General features: G+C 42.4%; 1 protein-coding gene across 1 annotated transcript in view; it reads right to left on the minus strand.

Annotated features, from left to right (window-relative positions):
- The window catches only part of Dnah11 (dynein axonemal heavy chain 11), a 319,597-nt gene that overhangs the window by 99,924 nt on the left and 197,347 nt on the right, over nt 1-22,326 (minus strand). Inside the window, 3 exon segments of the mRNA XM_059279404.1 lie at nt 2,695-2,841; nt 7,346-7,579; nt 15,138-15,299. Of these exon segments, the coding sequence (XP_059135387.1) occupies nt 2,695-2,841; nt 7,346-7,579; nt 15,138-15,299 (543 nt within the window).

The raw sequence follows: 22,326 nt of genomic DNA on the forward strand, positions 1-22,326 counted from the left end.
TAACATTTATAGTGACATTTAAAATTTTTTCTTTAGTTTTAGAATCATAGATTTTTTGGCACTAAATGAAACTGTGAAGACTTTTTATTGTTCCTTGGACTCCTAGACTATTCATAGAGTACTAATCCTTTGGGTAATTTTTACAGATAAGGCAATCTACAATGAGGAAAACACTCTAGGTTGGTGAGCTCTCTTTTCATCCCTAATACTTTTCATGCTCAATGATATCATAGTACTGAAAAGTTTATTAATCTTAGTGACTCATTAAGCTGCAGCATGCCACTTCCTCTGCTGAATGGCTGCAAGGCTCAACCTGGAGAAGGGCAATGACCTACATGCATTACCTCACATACCTGTTTTCCCTCTACTGTGGTGCTGAGGCAGGGGATTGGAGATAGCCCCATCCTCAGGTACAGCAGAAACTTTCTGTCACCTATTAGTCAACTACCCCTTGAAAATTTCATAGAATTTTGTGTTGCTTACAGATTCTCTAGAACTTCATGTTAAAAGCTGAGGCTGTCAGAGTATTTGCCTAACATCCTTGAAAGTCTGACTTTGATCCTCAGCACTGCATAAACAAAGCATGATGTCTCATATGTATAAAGAGGATCAGGAGTTCAAGGTCATCCTCAGCTATGTAGTGAGTTCAAGGCCAGCCTAGGAATTCATGAGACTCTGTCCAAAGGGGAGAACAGTTGAAGTGAACCCATCCAGATTTCTTTTGTCAACACCTTCACCCTCATATCTCAGCATGTGGTTACATTTGAAGACAGAGGTAAAGTCAAAAAGGGTTCTTTAAAGATAGGCTCTAGTCCAGTCTTCCTGGTATCCCTAGAGAAGGAAGGCATTTCAACACATCAAAGTCTACCAGGCAGCAGAGTTCACAAAGGAAAGGCCTAGTGAGGAGCCATTGACAAGCCAAGGAGAGTCCTCAGGAGAGCCAAGCCAGCCAATACCTGGATCCTGCGATATCAGAATCCAGAGCTTGAAAAAATAAACGTGCTGCTTAAGCCTCTCTGTCTAACCCAGCAACCCAACACACTGCTTTCCCATTGCAATGTAAGTGATGCAAAGACTCATATATTCCCAAGATCCTAGGACAGTGCCCAGCCCCCCCCCAAACCAAAACAATGAAATAGACGCAAACGCAAACGCAAACACACACACACACACACACACACACACACACACACACACACAAATACAACTACTGACAAAATGAAAATATAAGCATTTTTTAAACTTCTTGGTATATATTGGATATAAAAATAGTATATTTCTTTTTCTATGCCTAATAAACCTCATGAAATAGCCTATCAGATATGTTCTAATTGACGAAAATATTTTTTCTTCCTTTATACTGGTAATTTTACCTTAGGAATTTACATGCAAAAAATATGGGGGGGGATTCTCAAATTTCTGTTATATATCAAGATTTCCAAGAGGTATCTGTGGTAATGGGTTAATAACTACTAGTAATTATAATTACTAGAACATCACACAACTGTATGATACCCTAAACAGGTCCCTTGGGTGGGTGGGATTAGTTTCTAATAATCCCACCACTTACGAAACCTGGTTGCTTAATTTCATAATATACTTTGGAAGGCATTCTGCACTTATCTGAAACTCAATGGGAACATCTATTACCAAAATTAGGAATTATATACCTATTGGCTGAGTCAAAAGAATCTATCACTTGCTTCAAGAATGCTGGGTCACGGTTTTTAATTGTCTAGAGTTTTTTCGATGTACTTTTCAACTCTTTGGTTACTCAAGACAAAGTATGCTCAATGCACATCAGGAAAGCGAGGGAAAGTATTTGATTGTCCGAGAATGGCTGGCATCACCACCAAAAGCCTTAGGTTTTCTGGTGCACTGAAAGGCAAGACAGTGGCATAAAGGCCACTGGCTCATGGTTATGAGTACAAGCAATTTCCAGCTTTTAATTAAATAGCCCTAATTATAATATTTCCCCAATAATAAAGTACTTACTATTTTTAATGTGAATATTTATTAACTATCTATGTTTCCTCTCCTGTATCTTTTGGGAAAAAAAGATATACAGGAAATACATTCCATTTATGCTGAATGAAGAGTGTGGAAGTCTTATTTATTTGGGGGATCCTAGGAACTCAAATTCAAGGAAAGCAGCACCCACACAAACCAAAAGGCTATTGTTTCCAACAGCAAACCATCACACAGAACGCCAGGGCCTGGGTCCATTCAGAAAGAACACATTTAGCTTGGGACTTCATAATGAACGCTAGCTGTATTATTAAAATGCGAAACTTGAAAACCATCTCGCAAAGTGACGGAATGGGCTTTGTTAACAATTGAGTTGTTCAATTTGCCTAAAAACTGGAAACCTTTAGAAACCTCCGAGGTGACTCCCTGACCTTTACTGTATTACAAATAGGCCTGATGTGCAAGATCCACATCCATTATATGCTTGAATGAGCTCAGTATTTATTGTTCTTTCATATCATTAAAGAGCTAAAAGGTTGGGAAAATGCATAATGTAAAGAAAGGTCAAGTGGTAATCATGGTGTGAAATGCTGTTACATGTGTAACTATAATAATTCCTTAGACTTTATGCTCCCTGGAGAGGAAGTTGTTCAAAATTGTTCACCTACAAAGGTTTATTTTGTGCTAAATATAGCTCAGCACTCTAAATGGTGGAATGAGTCTGACCTTTCGCTCCTCCGCATCGGCGATGGCCTTTTCCCGGCTCACTTTCTCCGTCTGAAGTCTGATCTTTGTGATCAGAGTTTCGGCGTCATGATTTCTGAGCTGGAGCTCGGCTTCTTGAGAGGCCAGCCTGGCTTTCAGATTCCCCACCTGAAGGAAAAGTTGTCATTTTGGGGCCATTTCTAATGAGAACACAGCGGTCTGTGGCATGAATTTGGGGGGCCCTAGTAGCTCCAGGCATGCATCTATTTCTACCCTGATTTCACTTCTACTTTCATTTGCCAAAAATGTAGCTCTGTTTATTTTTCCACATGAAGAAAGCAGAATGCTGCTTTTCAGGACACAGGATTACTGTGTGTCATCAAGAGTTTATCTTGGCTACTAAACCTGTATGCTCAGGGAAATACTAACAAAGGTATCCATCAGAGCGCTTGACACCTCAGGACTCCAGGCTCAAGATCACAAAGGCCATGGGACAATGAGCTTAGTGACTCCTGGGATATCCTCCTGTACTCTCAAGGGAAGCTGCCGTAGGTTTGAATAACTTAAAGACATGAGCTGTCCTTGATTACAGAGTATCTGGCTGCCCACTGCACTGTGGCTGGTCTTACCTCTTTCCCAACACAGACTAGACTTTCTTCATTTTACTCACCTTCTGTGGTGTCAGTGTAGAGCCACACAGACCATCCAACACAGAACCTAGTACTAAGGAGAGAGGGGACTGTGTGTGCTCTTTGGGTACCAACATGATGTGAGTTACAGAAACCCAGTGAGCAATATACATGTGCATTTTCTTCTTTGGCTCACCACTGAAGCCACTTAGCTCTTGTGGAACAACCTTTCTGTGACATCAACAAATATGTCAGTTAAAATGAGTGATTCTGCCCATTTTTCAGCTGAGATTCTCCGGGATTCAGCAGGTACCATTTGGTTCCTAAGTTGGAGGATTGTATAAAATAAAGCAGAAGTAAAGTAGAGAATGACTTTAAAAGACTCTGACCCCAGCCTCAAAAGCATATGGAACTGCGATGACTGTTCTTTATTCTACTTCCCCTGAGTATAAGCATCATCACTACTTCTTAAGCTCATAGACAGAAAGAGCAGTCATAACCATTTATTTTGACTCAACTAATAAGAACACTTTGGTGGTTTTGTCTGTGGAGCACATCCCACTGCACTGTACCCAGGTAAGCTTGTGATCCCCATCCAAACACAGTCATCTATCTACATTCTACCCAAGTAGCATGACCCTGGTATACACCATTACACTTTAAACTAGGACTGATTATTTTGGCCTTCTTGTGTGCCCACATTGGCTTCTCTGTTCTTTTAGCCATTGAAATTAGTCTTCTGTTGGACCATAGTCCAAAGCGTCATCTAAGGGGATGGGATTGGGGGTGGAGGTGGTAATACAATTTCAGATCCTACTCCAGTTTCTACGGAGGCCACTGACTTTAAAACACACCTGCCAATTGTGCTTCAGGTAGGCAAATCCAGAGAAAAGGGTTCTTTGTCTCAAATACAGTTTGGTCTTGTACTCTAAGATTCTTCAACTCTCCACATGTGGAAACCATGCCTCCCTTACATAATAAATTGATTTTCATACAACTTGCCAAATAACTGTTAAATATTTCAACCACTCTTCTGATATTGGAAGCATTCCATGTACAAACACCTAATAAAAAAGGACTTGGCTACATTCCTTAACCCAAGGCTTCATGTATCTTCATAAAGCTCCTTCCTACTATAGTTTTCAGCTGAGGGGAACAGGTAAGACACCAGGCAGTCCTGTATTGGCAGAGATAGTGGACTGGCTCCTCCTCCTCCTTCTTCTTCCCCATCCTCAACTCGTCAATATATGGATGGGGTAATTAAGAAGCCAAGGGCTCTCTCCCTTTCTCCAGTGGCTGAGACATCACCACCTCCAGGATTATCCAAGATGCTATGTTATCTGCCTTTAGCTCTGGTCCTTGGGAAGATAACTCTAAGTGTGGTAGAGACATTATTTTTCTTTGCCAAAGGCAAGGAAAGTGACAGCTCAATTTGGTGACAACACTATTATTTCCTGGGGCAAAGTCAATAGGTTCAGGGTGGGACATCATTCAAAGGGACCTGAGCGCTTTAACACACAGCTTCTTCCTCACCTTCCTGACTCAACAGGATTCCTGGGAAACCTTTGCTACAGAAAGAGGTCTTGATTTAAGGGAGAGGAGAAGCAGGTAGGAAAAGAACAAGAGAAGAGAGTGGATAAGATGAAGGAGTGTAAGATGATGTATATAAAAGGAGAGTAAAGGCATTCTCTGAAGGGAAAGAGCAGGCACACAGTATGGGCACACTTCAGGGGCCTTTCTGAAAACTCTCCCCCTCCAGTCTCTCTTTCCCAGTCACAGCCAACTACTCACTGACTCCAGCGTTTCACCAAATATGAGTTCTTGGCATGTGAAACTACGTGGGAAAGACTGAGTAGAACTTCTACCTGGAAAGTATTGGAAGATCACAGCCAGAGAGCCCCTCAGAGTGAACAGGCACTAATGTGTGTTCTCAACCAAGCCTTGTCTAATTTTTATCCTTGGCACAGAGAGGCCACCCAGCCCTCTTAGGGACAATTGTCACTAGAGAACACCGTCTTTCAGGAAACACATGGGAGGGTCTGATGATGGATCTTTTGATAGTCACCAGCAATGTTCAGAATTCACTGTAGCTTAGGCCCAGTTAGCATAGAGAACGGCCAGGCTGCTTACCAATGTCCCACACTCTTATCCTAATCCTTCTCACCTGGCCCACTGAGGCTGTGTGACACCATGGACAACATACAGCATTAGAATGACATGGACAAGCTTTGGGTCTCAGCCTCTAACACTCCCTATCTTAAATTCTTTGAATCTCCTCTCTAACATCGCAGTGTGACATCTGTGTCCCATTTGATTTTGACTTTCACAATGAAACAAGACTCCCACCCTGTGCTAATTCTTGCTTTACTCTTTAAGTTGGGATACTGTGCTCTGATGTAGAAGGAGCCTGATGACATAGACTAGGATGTCTGTGAGAGCTGGTGGCTAAAATAGGGACCTAGACCTGGAGGTCAGGGAGAAGTGCAGAACCTAGTGCCACTCCACAGTCATCAGTCAGGTCACGACGGCCTCACGGGGGCTGAGTGTTGAAGACAACAAAGAATCCTACTTCCATCCTGGCAAAATGGCAAAATCCCTGATTAAGCCAGAGCTCAAGAAGTCAGGGACCAGACAGGAAATGGGAAAGTGCTTCCCTTTAAATCCGCACTGCTCTACACAGCTTCAGGCTGAGAAGAGAAGGTGTGTCCTCAAACCAGCTGAGTAAAAAGTAACTGGTTAATCTCTTCCTTACTCAGAAAAGCAAGTGTGTCCCCTGTCTTTAAACTACAAGGCAAAACTAGGCATCCTAGATAACTGGGTGAACACTGCTTCAAGAGGTAGTGATCACGCTGGTTTAGTAAAGTAGTGGTTATGGATTTTCCTCCAATAACCATGACTTCACCAGCACTGAACAGTAAGCTGGGTTTCCAGTACCAGGCATGGTTTCACTATTGCTATGTGGTTCTTAAGTCATGTTAGAGAGCTGTTGGTTACTGCCAAGGTATGTGTGCCACTACTGTATCCTTGGGGTTACTGTGCCATGCTGGTTGTTCATGTGGTTCATAGGCATCATAGCTATGGAGGCCTGTTGGTTCCTTCCTTTCTTTGGAAGTTTGCATGGCACCTTCTGGTGCCGTGAAAGCTACTACTCAGGAAGGAGACATTCAGGTTGGCTCCTGCTCAGGGTCTCTGGGCTCTGCTTCTGAAGTGCACAGTGTCTTCAGCAATAGAGATTTGCCTTCCATCTCTGGGGCCAACAATCTATAAACATGTGTCCTATACCCACTGGTGAGTGTAGTCTCCACTTTTCACAAGGAAATTTCCCTTTGCTATAGACAGAGACTGTAAGAAAACCACAACCTATCAAAGGCAGAGTGTGGAGCCCAGTTCCAAATGTATCCACGTCTACAAAAGGCTTCCACACCTAAGGCTCAGGGAACATTGTGGAAGAGGGGGCAGAAAGATTGTAAGAGCCAGAGGACCAGGGAGTTTGCTGTGAGATTGTATCTCCTGGTAACATCAGTAGCTATACTTACAACTGCTCAAACATGAGCTGAAGAAGAACAACATCAATGGACATGCCAAAGTGGATGGGGGAAGCCTCAATCCTACACAAAGAACTATACACAACCAGGGAAATCAGGGAGGAAGAGAAGTATCCTTCCGCAGAGAAGAGCCCATCAATAGATTGTCCAGCATCAACAATTATCCCTGAAAACATTCATATAACTGACATTACATAGACTGAGCAGGTTGTGTTTAGAAATATATATATATATATATATATATATATATATATATATATATATATACACATACATACATGCATGCAATAATAATTGGTGAAAAAAAGAGGCCATGGATTTGAAGGAGAATGGGGAAGGATTTGGAGAGAGGAAAGGGAAAGAGGAAATGTTATAATTATATGATAATCTAAAAAATAAAACTGCCGAGAGAGAGAGAGAGAGAGAGAGAGAAATCCTTGTTTTCTGTGAGTGAGCAGAGGCTTCCCTCGGAAAGAGGTGCTATCCCTCTGGTCACACCTGTGAGGCCGTGGTTTGTAGCTTCTGGATGCCATTGCCCAGGTGTTCCTTCCTCTGGCGGACCTCTTCTCGCTTCTTCTTCAGCAGGCTCTTAAAGAGTGATATCTGCTCCAAGAAACTCTTGGGGGTAGTGTAGCTGTATCTTCTCTCGTTCTGGTAAAAGCAGGCACTCATTTCCCTCACGCTGGTGTGAACGTGTGCCATGAAAAGGCCAATAGAATCTTTGTGCTGTGGCTGAAACATAGATATTACATTTCTCATGAAATCCTTTCAAGTTGAAAAAATATAATTTAGAAAATAGAAGAAGGAAAAAAAACACCAAAAATTATACAGTATATTCTTTCTAAAAGCCAGGACAAATTACCTAGTAGAAGCTAGGAAAATTTACTTAATCTTCACAAGAGACCCACAGGGTTGGAGGGGTAGCTGTAAAGCACTTGGCATCCCCACAGTCTTCTTGCCAAGCAGGACAAAGAATGTTTTTATGCTTCACAACCAAACCCAGAAGTCAAAAAGCAGAATGGACAAAGCCCAGATCTTTACAACTTGATCTATCAATTAGATGGGGAAAAATGAAAAATGCAAGACAATATTCCAAAGGATACTTTTTTGGGAAGATGTTCCTGTCAAGCTGAACTTTAGACAAAAAGAATCAATACAAAGCCAGGGGGACAAAAAAGCTGAATCAGAGAAACAGAGTTTTATAGGAATCCATGTCAAACAAAATGGATGGGTAAGCTACCCAAACTACTCATTCTGAGGGGAAAATATGATGGTCATTTCTATTCTTATTTGGAGAAGTGAACAGCAACAAAACGCAAAACACAAAGCAGAAAACTCCTCCCCCTGCGGAGTCCCTGCCTGTCCCTTCTGTGTGTCCTCTGTGACTTCTGGAATAGTTAACTTTTTAATTTGTACAGCCACATCTCCCTCATTCTAATGATTATTTATTGCATTCTGTACAAGATGAACCAGGTTCAATTAATCAAGGGAAGCCTAAAAATCAATTAATATGAATTAAATGAGCTACACCAACTCTTTGCAAATTCACACATAATTTACCAAAGTGTTGTCAATAACACTCAGGCAGCTTCAGGAAAATTGCACACAAGTGGCCGATGATGCAGTTAAACGTTTCAAACCGGGACCATCAATATTGCAACCAGAGTTGTGAACAGTACTACACAGCAAGCAGCCAGAGGCTCCTCTGCAGCGTCCTTAAACACACAGATTCCTAACACCACAACAAACCCCGAAGGGATGTGAAATCTTCATGTAAGTGCACCATTGGGTTGATTAAAAATCTGTCTCTGGAGTAATTGAAAGAATGTGTGTTCAAAGCAAAAACTTGGGGATGTAAATCTTAAATTGTGCTGAATTCAAGGGGATTCATGATGCATGCCTATTAGCAATTAGTGGACTCAGAAAATAAAATTTATGAGCAAGTCTATAAATGCCATGCATCATAGTTCATAGAGAACTTTATTTTCTAAACAGCTTGGCTCCCATATAACTATGTACAAATCTGCTCCTGTCCCATCTTGCTTTACGGGAACTTTCACAGGTACCTTCCTATGATACAGATAAATATTTCCTCAGCCAAGCATAACCTCCTTATAGAGAGAAAAAAAAATACCCTGGCTTCTGCCCAACCATGATCCTTATGAGGAGGCTCCTCAGCAGCCCTGAAAGCTCCTTTTAACAACAGTTTCATTTGTAAATCTCAGATGGGAAGAGTGGCTTCCGGGAGAGCTGGAAGTGGCCAGATTGCAACTTGTCTCAATGGGGCAAAATGACTATTGTTACCGGGCTTAACAAAATGGCACAGCATGGGAGACTCACGGAGCCAGGGAGCAGCTGCTTGTAATTCACACTGTTTTTCAGAAAACTCGAATCGTTCCAGAACAGACCCCTCTGATGACTGGTGACTGGTCTTCCCTGCATTCTCAATTTGTCACTTTCTCTTATGATAAGGTCAGCCGTGACAGCACTTCCTGACACTAACAGCTGTGGCTTTTAAAAGGGTCATTGTAGAACTACTAATTGCAGTAATTTCATTAGCATAAATTATTTATTCTGCCATTCATTTATCTCCAGTTTTCTTCTGGGGGGGGGGGATGGAGCAGAGAGGGCCGCGGAGGGCTGTGGCAGCACAGTGCTGTGGTTTACACTTCCAGAGACTCAGGGAAGATCATCATTTCTGCCAGATTTGCCTCTTCAGGGGAATCAGTTGACACCACTTTGTAGTCATTTTGCAGCCAATCATGGTGAAGGCAAAAATAAAAATAAGCGGAGAGCCGTTATGAAATGGCTCTAAATCTGTGGCTTCCCTGCTAAGATTGCTTTGGAAGCCATGCTGTCTCCATTGCAGAATTCAATGCACAGATAAGACTGCGTTTTTCTTCACACGAAGAAAGAAATGCTTATTTTCCAGTCTCCCAGTTAGCTAGCTGTAAACACAGAAACATAAATTCTATGGTGCCTGGTGGGATGCCTCTCTGGCATTGGCTGTCACTGCCATACCAAGTACTCAGGAGGCCTTGCTCTTCAACCCAGTGCTCAGTGATCCTTGTTGAGGATGCCAGCAAAGGGTGAATGCAAATTGTGTGTGTGTTTAAAAATTTTATTTCTTTCCAAGATCAGCAAAGCAAACTATACCTGTTTATAAAATTAAATTGGGATTTGTAAGAAAGGCAAATAAAAAAGAGAAGAGATGAAAGGGTTTTTCTGTTGTTTGTTTTAGTTAAACCCAGGAGAATTTTGTCACATATGATGTCATACCCTTGTAGGGAGCCTTAAAATGTTTTCTCAAATTATTTCTGTGAACTTTTTAAATGTGAAACTACCAAGTTATAAAATCTGTTATTTATAATTCATTCTTTTGGGGGTTGGTAAAAGACTATTAGATTCTTAGGGCAAAGCAGGTTGTTAAAGAGAATTTAGGGGTATATAAAGAGGAGCAGGATTCTATTGGAGCATCTCTAAACTCCTCATAGCACCTAGTCACCCCAACATGGAGACTACTGAGGCAGCAACAGGGCTTGAATCCTATGGCCTAGGTTACATTTCCAGGCCTGAAAAATTAAGTAAGCCCCAATGTTTCCTACTGTCCACAAAAAGGGTTCCTTCCCAATGTTCCTTTTCCATGCTTTCAAAATAACTGAACAAACGCAGTAAAAGTAAAGCCTGGGCTCTGGAATCCAACCATGTCGGGCCTCCTACCAGGGAGCCATCAGCCTCCAGCTGTCACCACCAGCCACCACCTGGCCATAAACAAGGATAGGCCCTTCTCAGGAGGCTGGGATCAGAGACACAAACAGTGCAGGCACTAGAGTTCTGTACAGCATTTCAACAAGTGCTAAGTGCTGATCCAAGGCAGCTCTCTACCTGCGTGGTTTTCACTTTTTGTCTTTAAGCTTGGAGTTCCAGGTGAGTGTCTACTATCAAAGAGGCAGCTCCATGAGTCTCTTCACAACACGGAAGTGACCGAGGATTGATGTGCTGAAAAGTTCAGAGGAAACCTAGGAAGGCCCAACTTCCCTCGTTCCATCCATCCATCCATCCATCCATCCATCCATCCATCCATTCATCCGTGTGTGTGTGTGTGTGTGTGTGTGTGTGTGTGTGTGTACGCGCATGTGTGCATGCATGTATATGTTTGCATCTATGTGTGTGTGCTAGTGGTTGATGTTGGAAGTCTTCCTTGATCGCTTTCTACCGTCTATATTGAGGTGAGGTCCTTCAGTTGAACCCAGAGCTCACCGATTCAACTAGTTCAGGTAGCCACCTGGCGTGCTCTGGGGAAGGCCCCATCTCTGCCTCTCTTAGTGCTGCCATTCCCACCCAGCGTGCATGTGGGTGCAGGATCAAGCCTCCAGTCCTCACGCTTGTGTGGCAAGTGCTCGGTACCCAATGAACCCTCTCTTCAGCCCCAGCTAGCCCTTGCTATGGGAGGATAAGGCTGGAGATGGCGTGTCTGTGAGGCTAGCACATCCAGAAAAGCCACAAAAGTATGAACTTTCATGTAAAGCTGGTTCTAGCTGAACTACAAACCAGATTCCCAGGCTACCATAAAAACTGGACCCTGCTTTCATGGGTGGAGGGGTTCCTAAACTTTAGGAAGCTGTAAAGACCTTGGAAAACAGTATTCATTTAAGAACTCTATTCTAACTTTGATTACCAGGTGCAGAGGAACAAATATGTAACGACACACTTAGGTGTGTGGGTGAAGAACAATGGGCAAGGGTATAAACAGCGATGGGTCTGCCTTTCCTACCCACTGGAAGACAAAGCTGAAGCCAGGGTGAAGTTTAGGCAGATCTCAGAGATCTTCCTCTGGTTTTTGTCTTGATACTTTGAAATGGCTTTAAGGTCACCACCCTGCAGGAGACCAGATATTCTAAAAGGATGCGGGTGACCCTCTCTTCAGCTATCAGACTGTTGAACAATGGACTCCAGAGAATTACAACTTCCCCAGGAGTCCAGGGCTAGGGAAAGGCCGAAGCCCTGGGACAGCTACAAGAGGGAGAGACTTCACACGGCTCTGACAGCTTATCAGACTCCACTGCAGGACAGACCAGAGCCGAGACACTGAAGGGCAATGATGGGCAGGGCCACACCATGACCAGGACCTCCTCATTTTGTGAACCTCATGCCCTCTGTTTAAACCCAAGCTTATGCTAGTGCCTTAAAGACAGACTTGGGGTGTCACTGGGCTCCCCTTGCTGTTCTCTCCAACGTGACCACCTTAAACAAACTCTCTTTTTCTGTGTTTCTTTAACTGTTGAACTGAGTATGCGGGGCCAAACCTAGTTCACTGGGGCTACCAGCAGGGCCGGGTTTTACTTTAAAAATTATGCTATTATTTGTCCACTTCCAGTGGTTTTTCCCCCAAGTAGGATTACTATATGGCATGGTCAACTTTGTACCTTTTAAGTTAACAGTAATACTTGTAACTGACATTGCAAAGAAGGAATTGTGGCCCAAGTCATCGGTATAACATAGCTATCATTGAAGAGATAATGTAATGCCCTCCCGTTTGGCATGTGTGTGCCTGTATGCGTGCGTGCGTGTGTGTGTGTGTGTGTGTGTGTGTGTGTGTGTGTGTGTGTGTGTGTGTGTTTGCATATGTACAGGCACACACATGTGTGGTACATTGTTTTTAAAAAGAATCTGTAGACCACCGGAGAAATATCAAGCCTGTACATGGCAGAGAGGTCACTTTCCTATTTGAGTGGGTCACCCCTGCCAGTCCATGCTACGCTGTCTCCCGTATGGATGGCAGACAGGGCAGTAACACTGCATTAACTGTAATGGTGACATGGCGTTGAACTGTGAGACCACACTAAAGCATCACCCCAGAAGGACAGACCTCCTCTGTCATCCAGCCACCATGCCTGAAACAAATGCTTCCATCCTCACATTTCCCAGCACGGACCTCACCCTCACCAGACGACTCATATTTTAAATTTACATTTAAAATCTGTCCTTTCATATGGCCCTGCTTTCAACTATCTCTAAGACCATTTTATCTTAAAAAAAAAACAAAACCAGTGCTTTCCTTTTAAGGCCCTGATACCTTCTTTTTGCCCCACACGTTCCTAACTGGAATCTGTGCGCTGACCCCTCACCCCATCACATTCCCAATGGGCTTCCCTCTGTATCTGCAACCCCACTCCTAGCAGTACAGACCGTCCCTTCCTCCTGTCTTACATCACCCTTCTCATCACTGGTTCCTGATTTCCAGGGAGAGGTGGTGTGTGTTGACACATGTGTCTGGTGGATAACACGGTGACACTGAAGTGTCAAACTGTTTCGGTCATTTACTTGTCAGTTGTCATTGGGTTCAGTATCAGGTAATAGAAAAAAATAGCATACCCATTTAGTTAAATGCAGTCAGCCCACAGCCCGAGGTGCTGAGTATGTATTGATGGGAATTACATGTCAACATATATAAAATGGCTTGTTGTTAATGAATCTTTTCTCTGTGGCCAAAGGGGGTCACCTTGTATAAGTACCTTCCACTTGCCCAATGAGGTCAATAATTAAGAAGTGCCCAAATTATGCAGATAACTTTCAGTCTTAATGATGGGAATTAAAACTAAGAAAGTGATCAAATTAGCACTCATTCAAAATTTTAAAAGCTGTTTCTGACCTCTACAGGAAAGACACCACATGTTTTTAGAAGAATGTGGACACACTGCACTCTGGATTATAATTAGTGCTCCTGTGTGACAAATTAGGAAGGTGGGGGAGTTAAATAAGCATCTTACACTGAAAGGAAATCATCTGGCTAATTTGTTTGCAGGCATAATTCAGCTTGATAGAAATGCTGGAATGCCGGAAAAATGTTTCTATCTGGCACCCAAGATCCTATAGGAGGCGACATGATACCGTCAGACAGAGCTCGGCACCTGTGCAGCCCTCAGGCCTGCAAAGCCCGCCTCGTCCAGCAGGTGTCAACGGTCTCTGACCAGGCTGAGCTGCTGTGAAGCAGCAGATGCAGTCCCGGGGCAGCAAAGATGGACAGCCTTCGAGGCTATGCACATGCTGCCACAGAGCTGCCAGCTCAGATTTCCTACCAACGAAGGAAAATCAAAGCAACATTCAGAAACCAGTTCCGTTTTCAGCCTGGTAAATGAACCAAGTAAGGTAGGAGTCTGCTATTCAAACACTGTACACACTAATTCCCTTAGATTCAGAATTTCAAGCCCCTCTTCTCACTGATGGAAGACAAGATGATGCCCCAATACTTCAGCAATATGAGAAACCTCACGATTGCTCAAGGAACTCGATGACTACTTTTATCATAATTAATGTCTCTCTAGATGTGAAGGTCTAATTCCCCCCCTCCCCCAAACTTCAGAAGGCCTATTTTCTATTCTGTTTCCTTATGCATGTGCTGGTCATGTGACTGTGGAGAAGAGAAGGAGAAAGGAGACAGGCAAGTGCTCCCAGACATTTTTAGGAAAAAACAAAAACCTAAAGGAGAGGTGGGTTTCCCTCTACAAAATACTGTATGCAGAAGTGAATGCCTGCCACCATCCCTGTGACATACACATCTATGCAGGTTTTCCTTTAAGTAGAAGCAAAAGAAAAATTATGCCAGTCAATAAAGCTAACTGCATGCTAACTAGTCAGTTTTATAATTGCACCCAGATTCTAACCATCTGACCCCAAGGATACAGTATCTCACAAAGCACTGCCATGTGCTTTGGAAGGGGATGGTCATGGTTTGTGGAGTAAAGGAGAAGATGAGGACTGATTGAGACATTAACTTCTTATATGTCCCCAAATCCATTTGACTTGGACAGTTGCTTCCAGTAACTCTGGGCCTATTCCAAGCCCTCCCACCTTATTGCTCAAAGGCAGGTAAGGACAGAGCTCTCTGGGAGACACACTCCAACACAGTCTCTCTAATGGGAAAGGCTGCAGACCCCGCCTTCCCATCTGGGAAATCTGGGGGCTTGCTTCACGGTTGCTTTCTCTACTCTGTGTACCTGAGTGACAGGTAGTTTGCTGTTGCTGCTTATGTCACATGGGCATTTGAAAACGTAATCAGAGGTCCCAGCATTATGAGAAGTGACAAACACAACCCACAGCCCCGTAAGGCCAGCATTCCATTCCCAACAAAAAGCCAGAAACATGAAAAAGCAACATACAAGCAGCCAATAGATACATATTTGATACCAAGATCTAGAAACTGAAAATGGCTGGCATTGCTTGCCAGAAGTGGGCCGTGACTTGTGCCTGCCTGGGTGCCTGCTTACCTCAGGCTGACACAACAACGTACCTCAATCCCCTCTATTTCTTCAATGAAGCTCCTGCTGACGGAGACCAGAGCCTCCTGTGGCCATGTATGAAACCAGTCAATAGCTGTGCAGTTAACTATGGCTGGAAACTTCCGGGCTCTACCTCGCAGTGTGTGGCCAACCGGTGAGAAACAAAACACCATCTGTGGAGACAAGGGCGTGAGCGGTGAGTGTAGACAGGTCCGAAGAGTGATGAGTGTGTCATCTCAGACAATGAGAGAAGGGGCATGGCCAGCCACACTGGTCAGCTACCCCAGCATAGGGCACTGGTGCAAGGTAGCATTGACCTCCAGCATGGCTGCTCCTCAGGGCAGACAGAAGTACCATTGTGTCTTCCTCAAAATGTGCCCCTCTTCTTTTGAACATGGCTTATGATTACCACTAGGAGTGAGACTGCTGTGGGATGTTCTGTATGGCAAATGTGTTGCTGATTGGTCAATAAAACACTGATTGGCCATTGGCTAGGCAAGAAGTATAGGCGGGACAAGGAGGAGAATAAAGCTGGGAAGTGGAAGGCTGAGGCAGAGACACTGCCAGCCGCCACGATGACAAACAGCATGTGAAGATGCTGGTAAGCCACGAGCCACGTGGCAAGATATAGATTAAAGGAAATGGATTAATTTAAGCTGTAAGAACAGTTAGCAAGAAGCCTGCCACGGCCATACAGTTTGTAACCAATATAAGTCTCTGTGTTTACTTGGTTGGGTCTGAGTAGCTGTGGGACTGGCAGGTGAGAGAGATTTGTCCTGACTGTGGGCCAGGCAGAAAAACTCCAGCTACATGAGACATTTAACTTGTTCCCTAATATAAGTCACATAAAAGTTAAGTCACCCTGAGGAGGTAAGGGTGTCAATATGTTCACCTTCAAATTCTGTCCATTTTGTAATTCAGGAGGCACCACAAATCTGAAATACCCTTTACCAAAAAAGCCAGTTTTATCATCATGAATGACACCAATTTGCATTTAAAAAAATACCTGCTTTAGTTCTCACCTCAGATTTTAAGAGGAAATTTTAAAACCTGGGTAAATAAGCTCCTGCTGAGAAAGCTTCTGCTGTAAAACTGAAAATTTTTACTAGCTGCTTAATGATTTAAAAGTTAATTAATACCTGAATGAGTTATCAGTCTGTACTGGGGACCTTTTGAGGATCAATTCCAGAAAACCCAGGCATAATTCAGAGGGTGCTCAAAATGCTTATATGAAAGGTGTGTTACTTTCACAGATCAAACCTACATCCATCAACCATTTCTAGATTACCTATTGTCCCTAAGATGAGGTCCACAGTATAAGGAGTTGTTATTCTGTGCTGTTTAGCAAACCAAGAAAAGAAAAAGAAGTATGTGCACATTCAGTACAGTTGTGTTTCTCTTCATATATTTTCAGTCTGCAATGGGTGGGATTCATGGATGAGGACATGATGTTGGGAAGGGCCAACTGTGTATTTGTATCCCAGGGATTCTGTCAGTCGAGCCTGAGTTTGGATGCAAGGAACTCTTCGTAGTCAGCAGAGTAGATGTGACCTCATTTTCATGCCCTTTCAAGGGTGTAGCTAGAGTTTTCCTGCCTGGCCCACAGTCAGGACAAATCTCTATCACTTACCAGTCCCACAGCCGCTCAGACCCGACCAAGTAAACACAGAGACTTATATTGGTTACAGACTGTATGGCCATGGCAGGCTTCTTGCTAACTGTTCTTACAGCTTAAATTAATCTATTTCTATAAATCTATACCTTGCCACATGGCTCGTGGCTTACCGGCATCTTCACATGCTGTTTGTCATTGTGGCGGCTGGCAATGTCTTTCTGCCTCAGCCTTCCACTTCCCAGCTTTATTCTCCTCCTTGTCCTGCCTATACTTCTTGCCTAGCCAATGGCCAATCAGTGTTTTATTTATTGACCAATCAGCAACACATTTGCCATACAGAACACCTCACAGCACAAGAGTCCTGAGTTTTAGAGGACTGTCAGAGGAGAAGATCAGGGGGAACCTGAAAACACAGGAAGCTGCAAGGACTCTCCATCCCCTGTGTTTCTGTGGACCTGAAGACTTTGTTAGTTGGGAAAGGCCTGAGTAGAGAGTGTCACTTCTTCTCAGGACAGGTTGATGGTAGAAAATGAGGCCCTCGAGGTTCCAGGGCTAAGGTCAGGCAACAAGTGATGTCACTGTCTGAGGATATGGTTTTGTTTTACTTATGGCATTTTTTTTTAAATCCATGTGAGAAAAAAATACCCAAAGAACTCCAGCATATATCAACCTGTATAATACCTCATTTCACAGGTTTATTTGCTATATTCAACAATTCAAGATAGACAAGTCCTAAAACCTAAATTTTTTTATTGTGATAAGAAAGCACAATATGATTACACTCTTACATTTTATTAGTGTGTAGGATGTGTTGTCAGCTATGGGCAGAATGAACATCTCTTGAACTTTTTCATCACATAAGAGTGAAACTCTTTAACTGTCAATCAGAGACTTTCTCACAGTCTCCTTAGTCTCTAGCAGACACTGTATTAGATTCTACAAGTCTAACTAAATGGATGTCTCATAAACAGACCATGAAATATTCACAGTGCCATCAAGGGTCATCCATGGTGTGGCAAATGGCCAGATTTTTTCTTTTTATAGTAGAATAACATTCCACTGTTTATGTATATTTTTCTCTTATCTGTCCACCGATTTTTTTTTTTATTGCTTCCTGAAAGCATATATTGCCAAGCTGTCCTGCCAGACTTCCTGATGCCAGGACTGTATAGAAATCTACAATCACCTCCCAGAATATCTTTTGACAGCCATGGGTCTTTTTTATCTAGTGTGCATCCCAGTGTGAAATTATGTGAAGACAATCCTTATTTATTAATAACAAAACACAAGAAAATATCTTCAATTCTAGAAAAGAAATATAGATTTTTGAATAACTTTGTTATATTATCTTTCAATAAATTATTTAAGCATACCAATAAAATAACACAAGGAGAGTATTTTTCTCCCAAGGCTGAATAAACATGATTCAGACATGATTCTCTACACTATTCTTAAGAGTCAAGAGTATGCCAATGACAAGGGTAGAAATAAATATAGATGTCATGGAAAATACTTGGAACCTCAATTATGATATACTGTTTTGTTTTTCTCTCCCTGTTATACTCAAAAGAAGCTTCTAAAATCATGTGAGTAGAAGAGAATCAGACATGGAAAGCCAGCTTCTTGAGGAAAGAGGAATGTTCAAGTGCTAGAAGGAGAAACCTAAGACCTGAACTGTAATTTTAAAAAAGTTAGACATTGTCACCAGAGTTTTCTTAGCACATGTGGTATTTGAACAATTGGTTTACAACTTATAGCATGACAATAATGAATATATGATCATCAATATGTGTATCATGAAAAATGTGAACACATGTGATGATGAGGAGGAAGAGGAATTGCTAGAGGAAGGAGAGGTGAAGGAAGAGAAGTAGGGAAGAAAAAGAAAATTGAATCTTACCATATGCTATGCCATGATGAGCTAAAATGGATTAAGCTCTTCCAGACCAATCTGATACCCATAAGGACAGCATGCTAGTTTAACTTTGTCCCGGCAATGCTTAAGTGAAATGAAAACTTTCAATTTCTCATTTTTCTCTTTAATTATGTGTATGTATATGTGTGGGTATGTGCATGTCCATGTAGATGCCTGAAGATCCCAGAGACACAGGATGACTTGAAGGTAGAGTTATAGGTGGTTGTGAGCCACTCAACATGGGTGATGGGAACCCCACTCTCTAGTCCTCTGTAAGAGCAGTTTGTGCTAAGACATCTTCCAGCGTCGGTTTTATTTGTATTTTGAGACCTGGTCTTGCTATGTAACATTGGCTGTTTGGTAGTCACCATGTAGCCCATAATAGCTTCAAACTCATAGCAATTCTCCTTTCTAAGCTCCCAAGTGCTAGGATTATAGGTGTGCACCACTGCATCCGGCTACTTTCTCAATGGCTCTGCAGTTGGTCAAGTACTCACAGAACCCAGGTCTTACACAGAATGAAATGGAAACTTTTAGTAATTTTAGGAATCATAGATCATCTAAACTAGTACCCGGAAACTCAATTGTACACATATACTTACTTGTCCATTCACAGTTCCTAAGAAGGGAATGGATAGGATGTTGTTAGCCTAAGGCTTTGACTATTAACCCAATCACTGTTCAGCAGTTTCTAGTTTTACTCAAAGAGCACAGAGCTACTCCTTCCAGTCAGATTTTTGTTTTCTTTTATTTTTCAAAACAGGGTTTCTCTGTATATGAATTTTCCTGGCAACAACACTCTATAAGGTTTTTCCAGGAGGCCATGCAAATGTCTACAATTATTGGTTACTCTATTTTTTTTCCTTCTAAAAATGGTCTGCAAAACTTTACTAATAACCTGTAGTAAACCCAGAGGGAAATTATTTGGTGTTGAGGAGCAGTGATAACTCTGAAAAGCTTTCTCACTATAGTCTTAGGAATTTTAGGTGAGATTAACATATTTGCTAAGAAATAAAAAAAATGATTAAACATATTGTTGTCTAGCCCATAATTGACTTTCAATGTTTCAGGCTATGCTGGTATGCATATGAGTGCTCCTTTTTATAAACCTCACATTGAAGGGCTTTGTTTGATATCTGAGGCATTGAATTGGACATGCATGCTGGAGTGGGGCCCAAGGGCTGGCATTTGCAGACTCCCACAGGAGCCAGGTAGCAGCCCAGCTATTAGGAATGCTGAGATATCTTCTATCACAATCACACATTCTTTGTTAGGCATCATTTTTGATGTTAGAGATGACTTTTAAAAATAAATTTTATTATTATTGTGCATGTATATGGTGTGTGTGTGTGTGTGTGTGTGTGTGTGTGTGTGTGTGTGTGTGATAGAATGTATGTGAAAGTCAGAGAACATCTTTGTGGAGTTAGTTCTCTCCTTTGACTTTTACATGGCTTCCAGGGATTGAACTCAGGTTGGCAAGCTTGCAGGGTAAGCACTTTACGAGCTGGATGACTTTTTATTGTCATTATTCGTGAAGTAAGATACCTCAGTCAAACAGAAATATTGTACATACATCTCCACTCATGTATGACCAAGACAGGAAAGCCTAGCTACTGAAGTGTCCTCATGACTCTACCCCTAGTTAGAGACTTTGTGTAAACAGGATCCCCCCAAAGAAGGTCAAATACATCCCACCACAGTAGCTCTGCCACATCTGCCTGGAAACACCCTGCTCCATAAGCACTAGCCAGGTCTTGTCTGAAAGACAAGAATTGGACTGCAGTGAACCCACAGGCCAGGCTGCAAGGCTTGTTAGTCAACAAGCTTTGGGAAGCAGGGTTCAGAATTAGACACCCCTTGCTTTGAAGGAACACTCAAGTTAGTGTGTGTTAGAAAAAAGAACTCTATCCCTTGTCTGAACTCAAGTCGTCTACCTTTCAGTAAGTACCTAGATTCACTGAAATAGTCACTTCCTCCTCCAAAAATAAAAGTGCCTGGCCATTGCAAATGAACTGTCAGTGGGGCCAGGAAGAAAGTTAACTAGATGGAAATCAAATGCCCCAGGCAGCTGTGCTATTTCTAAAACCAAATTCTCCCAAGTGCAAAAGCAAACCCTGAAATCACTACTGATGCATCATCTCCTGCAGCCCTAACATTTGGGTGTCAAGAACTTTTTGGGATTCACACCTAGGATTTTCTACTCTTTTTTCCCCCTTGCCCACACAGGAGTTATGACTCATTTGTGATAACCCATATCTGACCACACTTTGTAACACGTTTCAATTTCCTGTAGATGCAATCCCTTCTTGAGTACATATTTATTTGAGTATCACTAACAGGACTCAAGCCATTTCATCTCCTAATGGAAATTTGAATTGCTACAGTCACTGTATTTTCTTCCAGCTGATGTAGTTTATTCTCAGGTAGAATCCTCCCACATATTTACTTCCAAGGCATCTATCCATAACTTGTGTTTTCATTTATCATCCAAAGCCCCAGTATATTTCAAGGATAATAAGCCCTGAGTCTTGCTGAGGCAGCCCCTATGGAATGGAGTTTTATTATAGAATACATCTTCTGTTTGAAAACTCTGACTTTGTCCTCCTCGTGTCTTCCCGTATGATCTCCCACCTAATCAGCTGTTAATTTCAATTCCTTTTGAAAAGTCCAACAGCATCTTCAAAATGTGTACATACAAGACACTTTGATACGAGCATCTGCTTTGGCCAGCAGACAACAAAATCATCCCTGAACCTATGACTTGGTAACCTGAGCATTTAGACTTTCCTTAAAAGTAATATTTAGTACCAGAGAATTCCAATTCATTTTGTTCGTGTGTGTGTGTGTGTGTGTGTGTGTGTGTGTGTGTGTGTGTGTGTACACGTGGGTAAACTTGTAGCACAGTGCTCATGTCTATCCATGACTTCTGTCTTGTTTGAGACAGGGTCTCCTCATTGTTTGCTGCTGCTGCATCAGCCAAGGCAGCTGGCCTAAGAGCTTCTGGGGATTCTCCTGTCTCCAACTCCTTTTCACTGTAGGAGCTCTGGGGCTACAGGCCTGTGCTTCTGCTCAGCTTTATGTGGGTCCTGGGAATTGGAACATATATGGAAAGCGCTTTATTTACCGGGCTATCTTCTTTGCCTCTATTTCCATTTTTTTTTTTAAACAAGGAAATTGTTCTGCTTACAAGAGTTCACATGCAATCTCTGCAGCAGAGAGTGTATCTAATCCTGGGAAGTAGAGGCAGGAGGAGGAGCTCATTGCCCTGGCTCTGCTTGTCACTTGGACTTGTAGTGATCATGTATTGCTTTGCAGGCTGGTCTGCAGCTCCTTAACTGCACATCATTCATCTTTGTTATTTTATAACAAGAATATTGGTACCTGTTTTTCTTGTAAATGGGTCAGTATTTGAGACATCTCATGCAGTTTCTGGGGGCTCCACTGAGAGCAGCTGGCATTACTAGGTCACCTTCCTCCGTGTGTATAAGGACAGTCTTCATACTCTGCTGGGAAATCCCAGATCTAAACACTAGCACAATACTATGAACACAGAACACTTTTCTATGTGCAAAGTACATTCTGTGTAAAGTGACACCTTTATTTTGAGATTCAGCCTTTCATTGCTGGTGTTAAAAGTTTCTTGAAAGGGTTTGTGGGGACAGCTTGATAA

Source organism: Peromyscus eremicus, chromosome 14, assembly GCF_949786415.1.
Source record: "Peromyscus eremicus chromosome 14, PerEre_H2_v1, whole genome shotgun sequence".
Lineage (NCBI taxonomy): Eukaryota > Metazoa > Chordata > Mammalia > Rodentia > Cricetidae > Peromyscus > Peromyscus eremicus.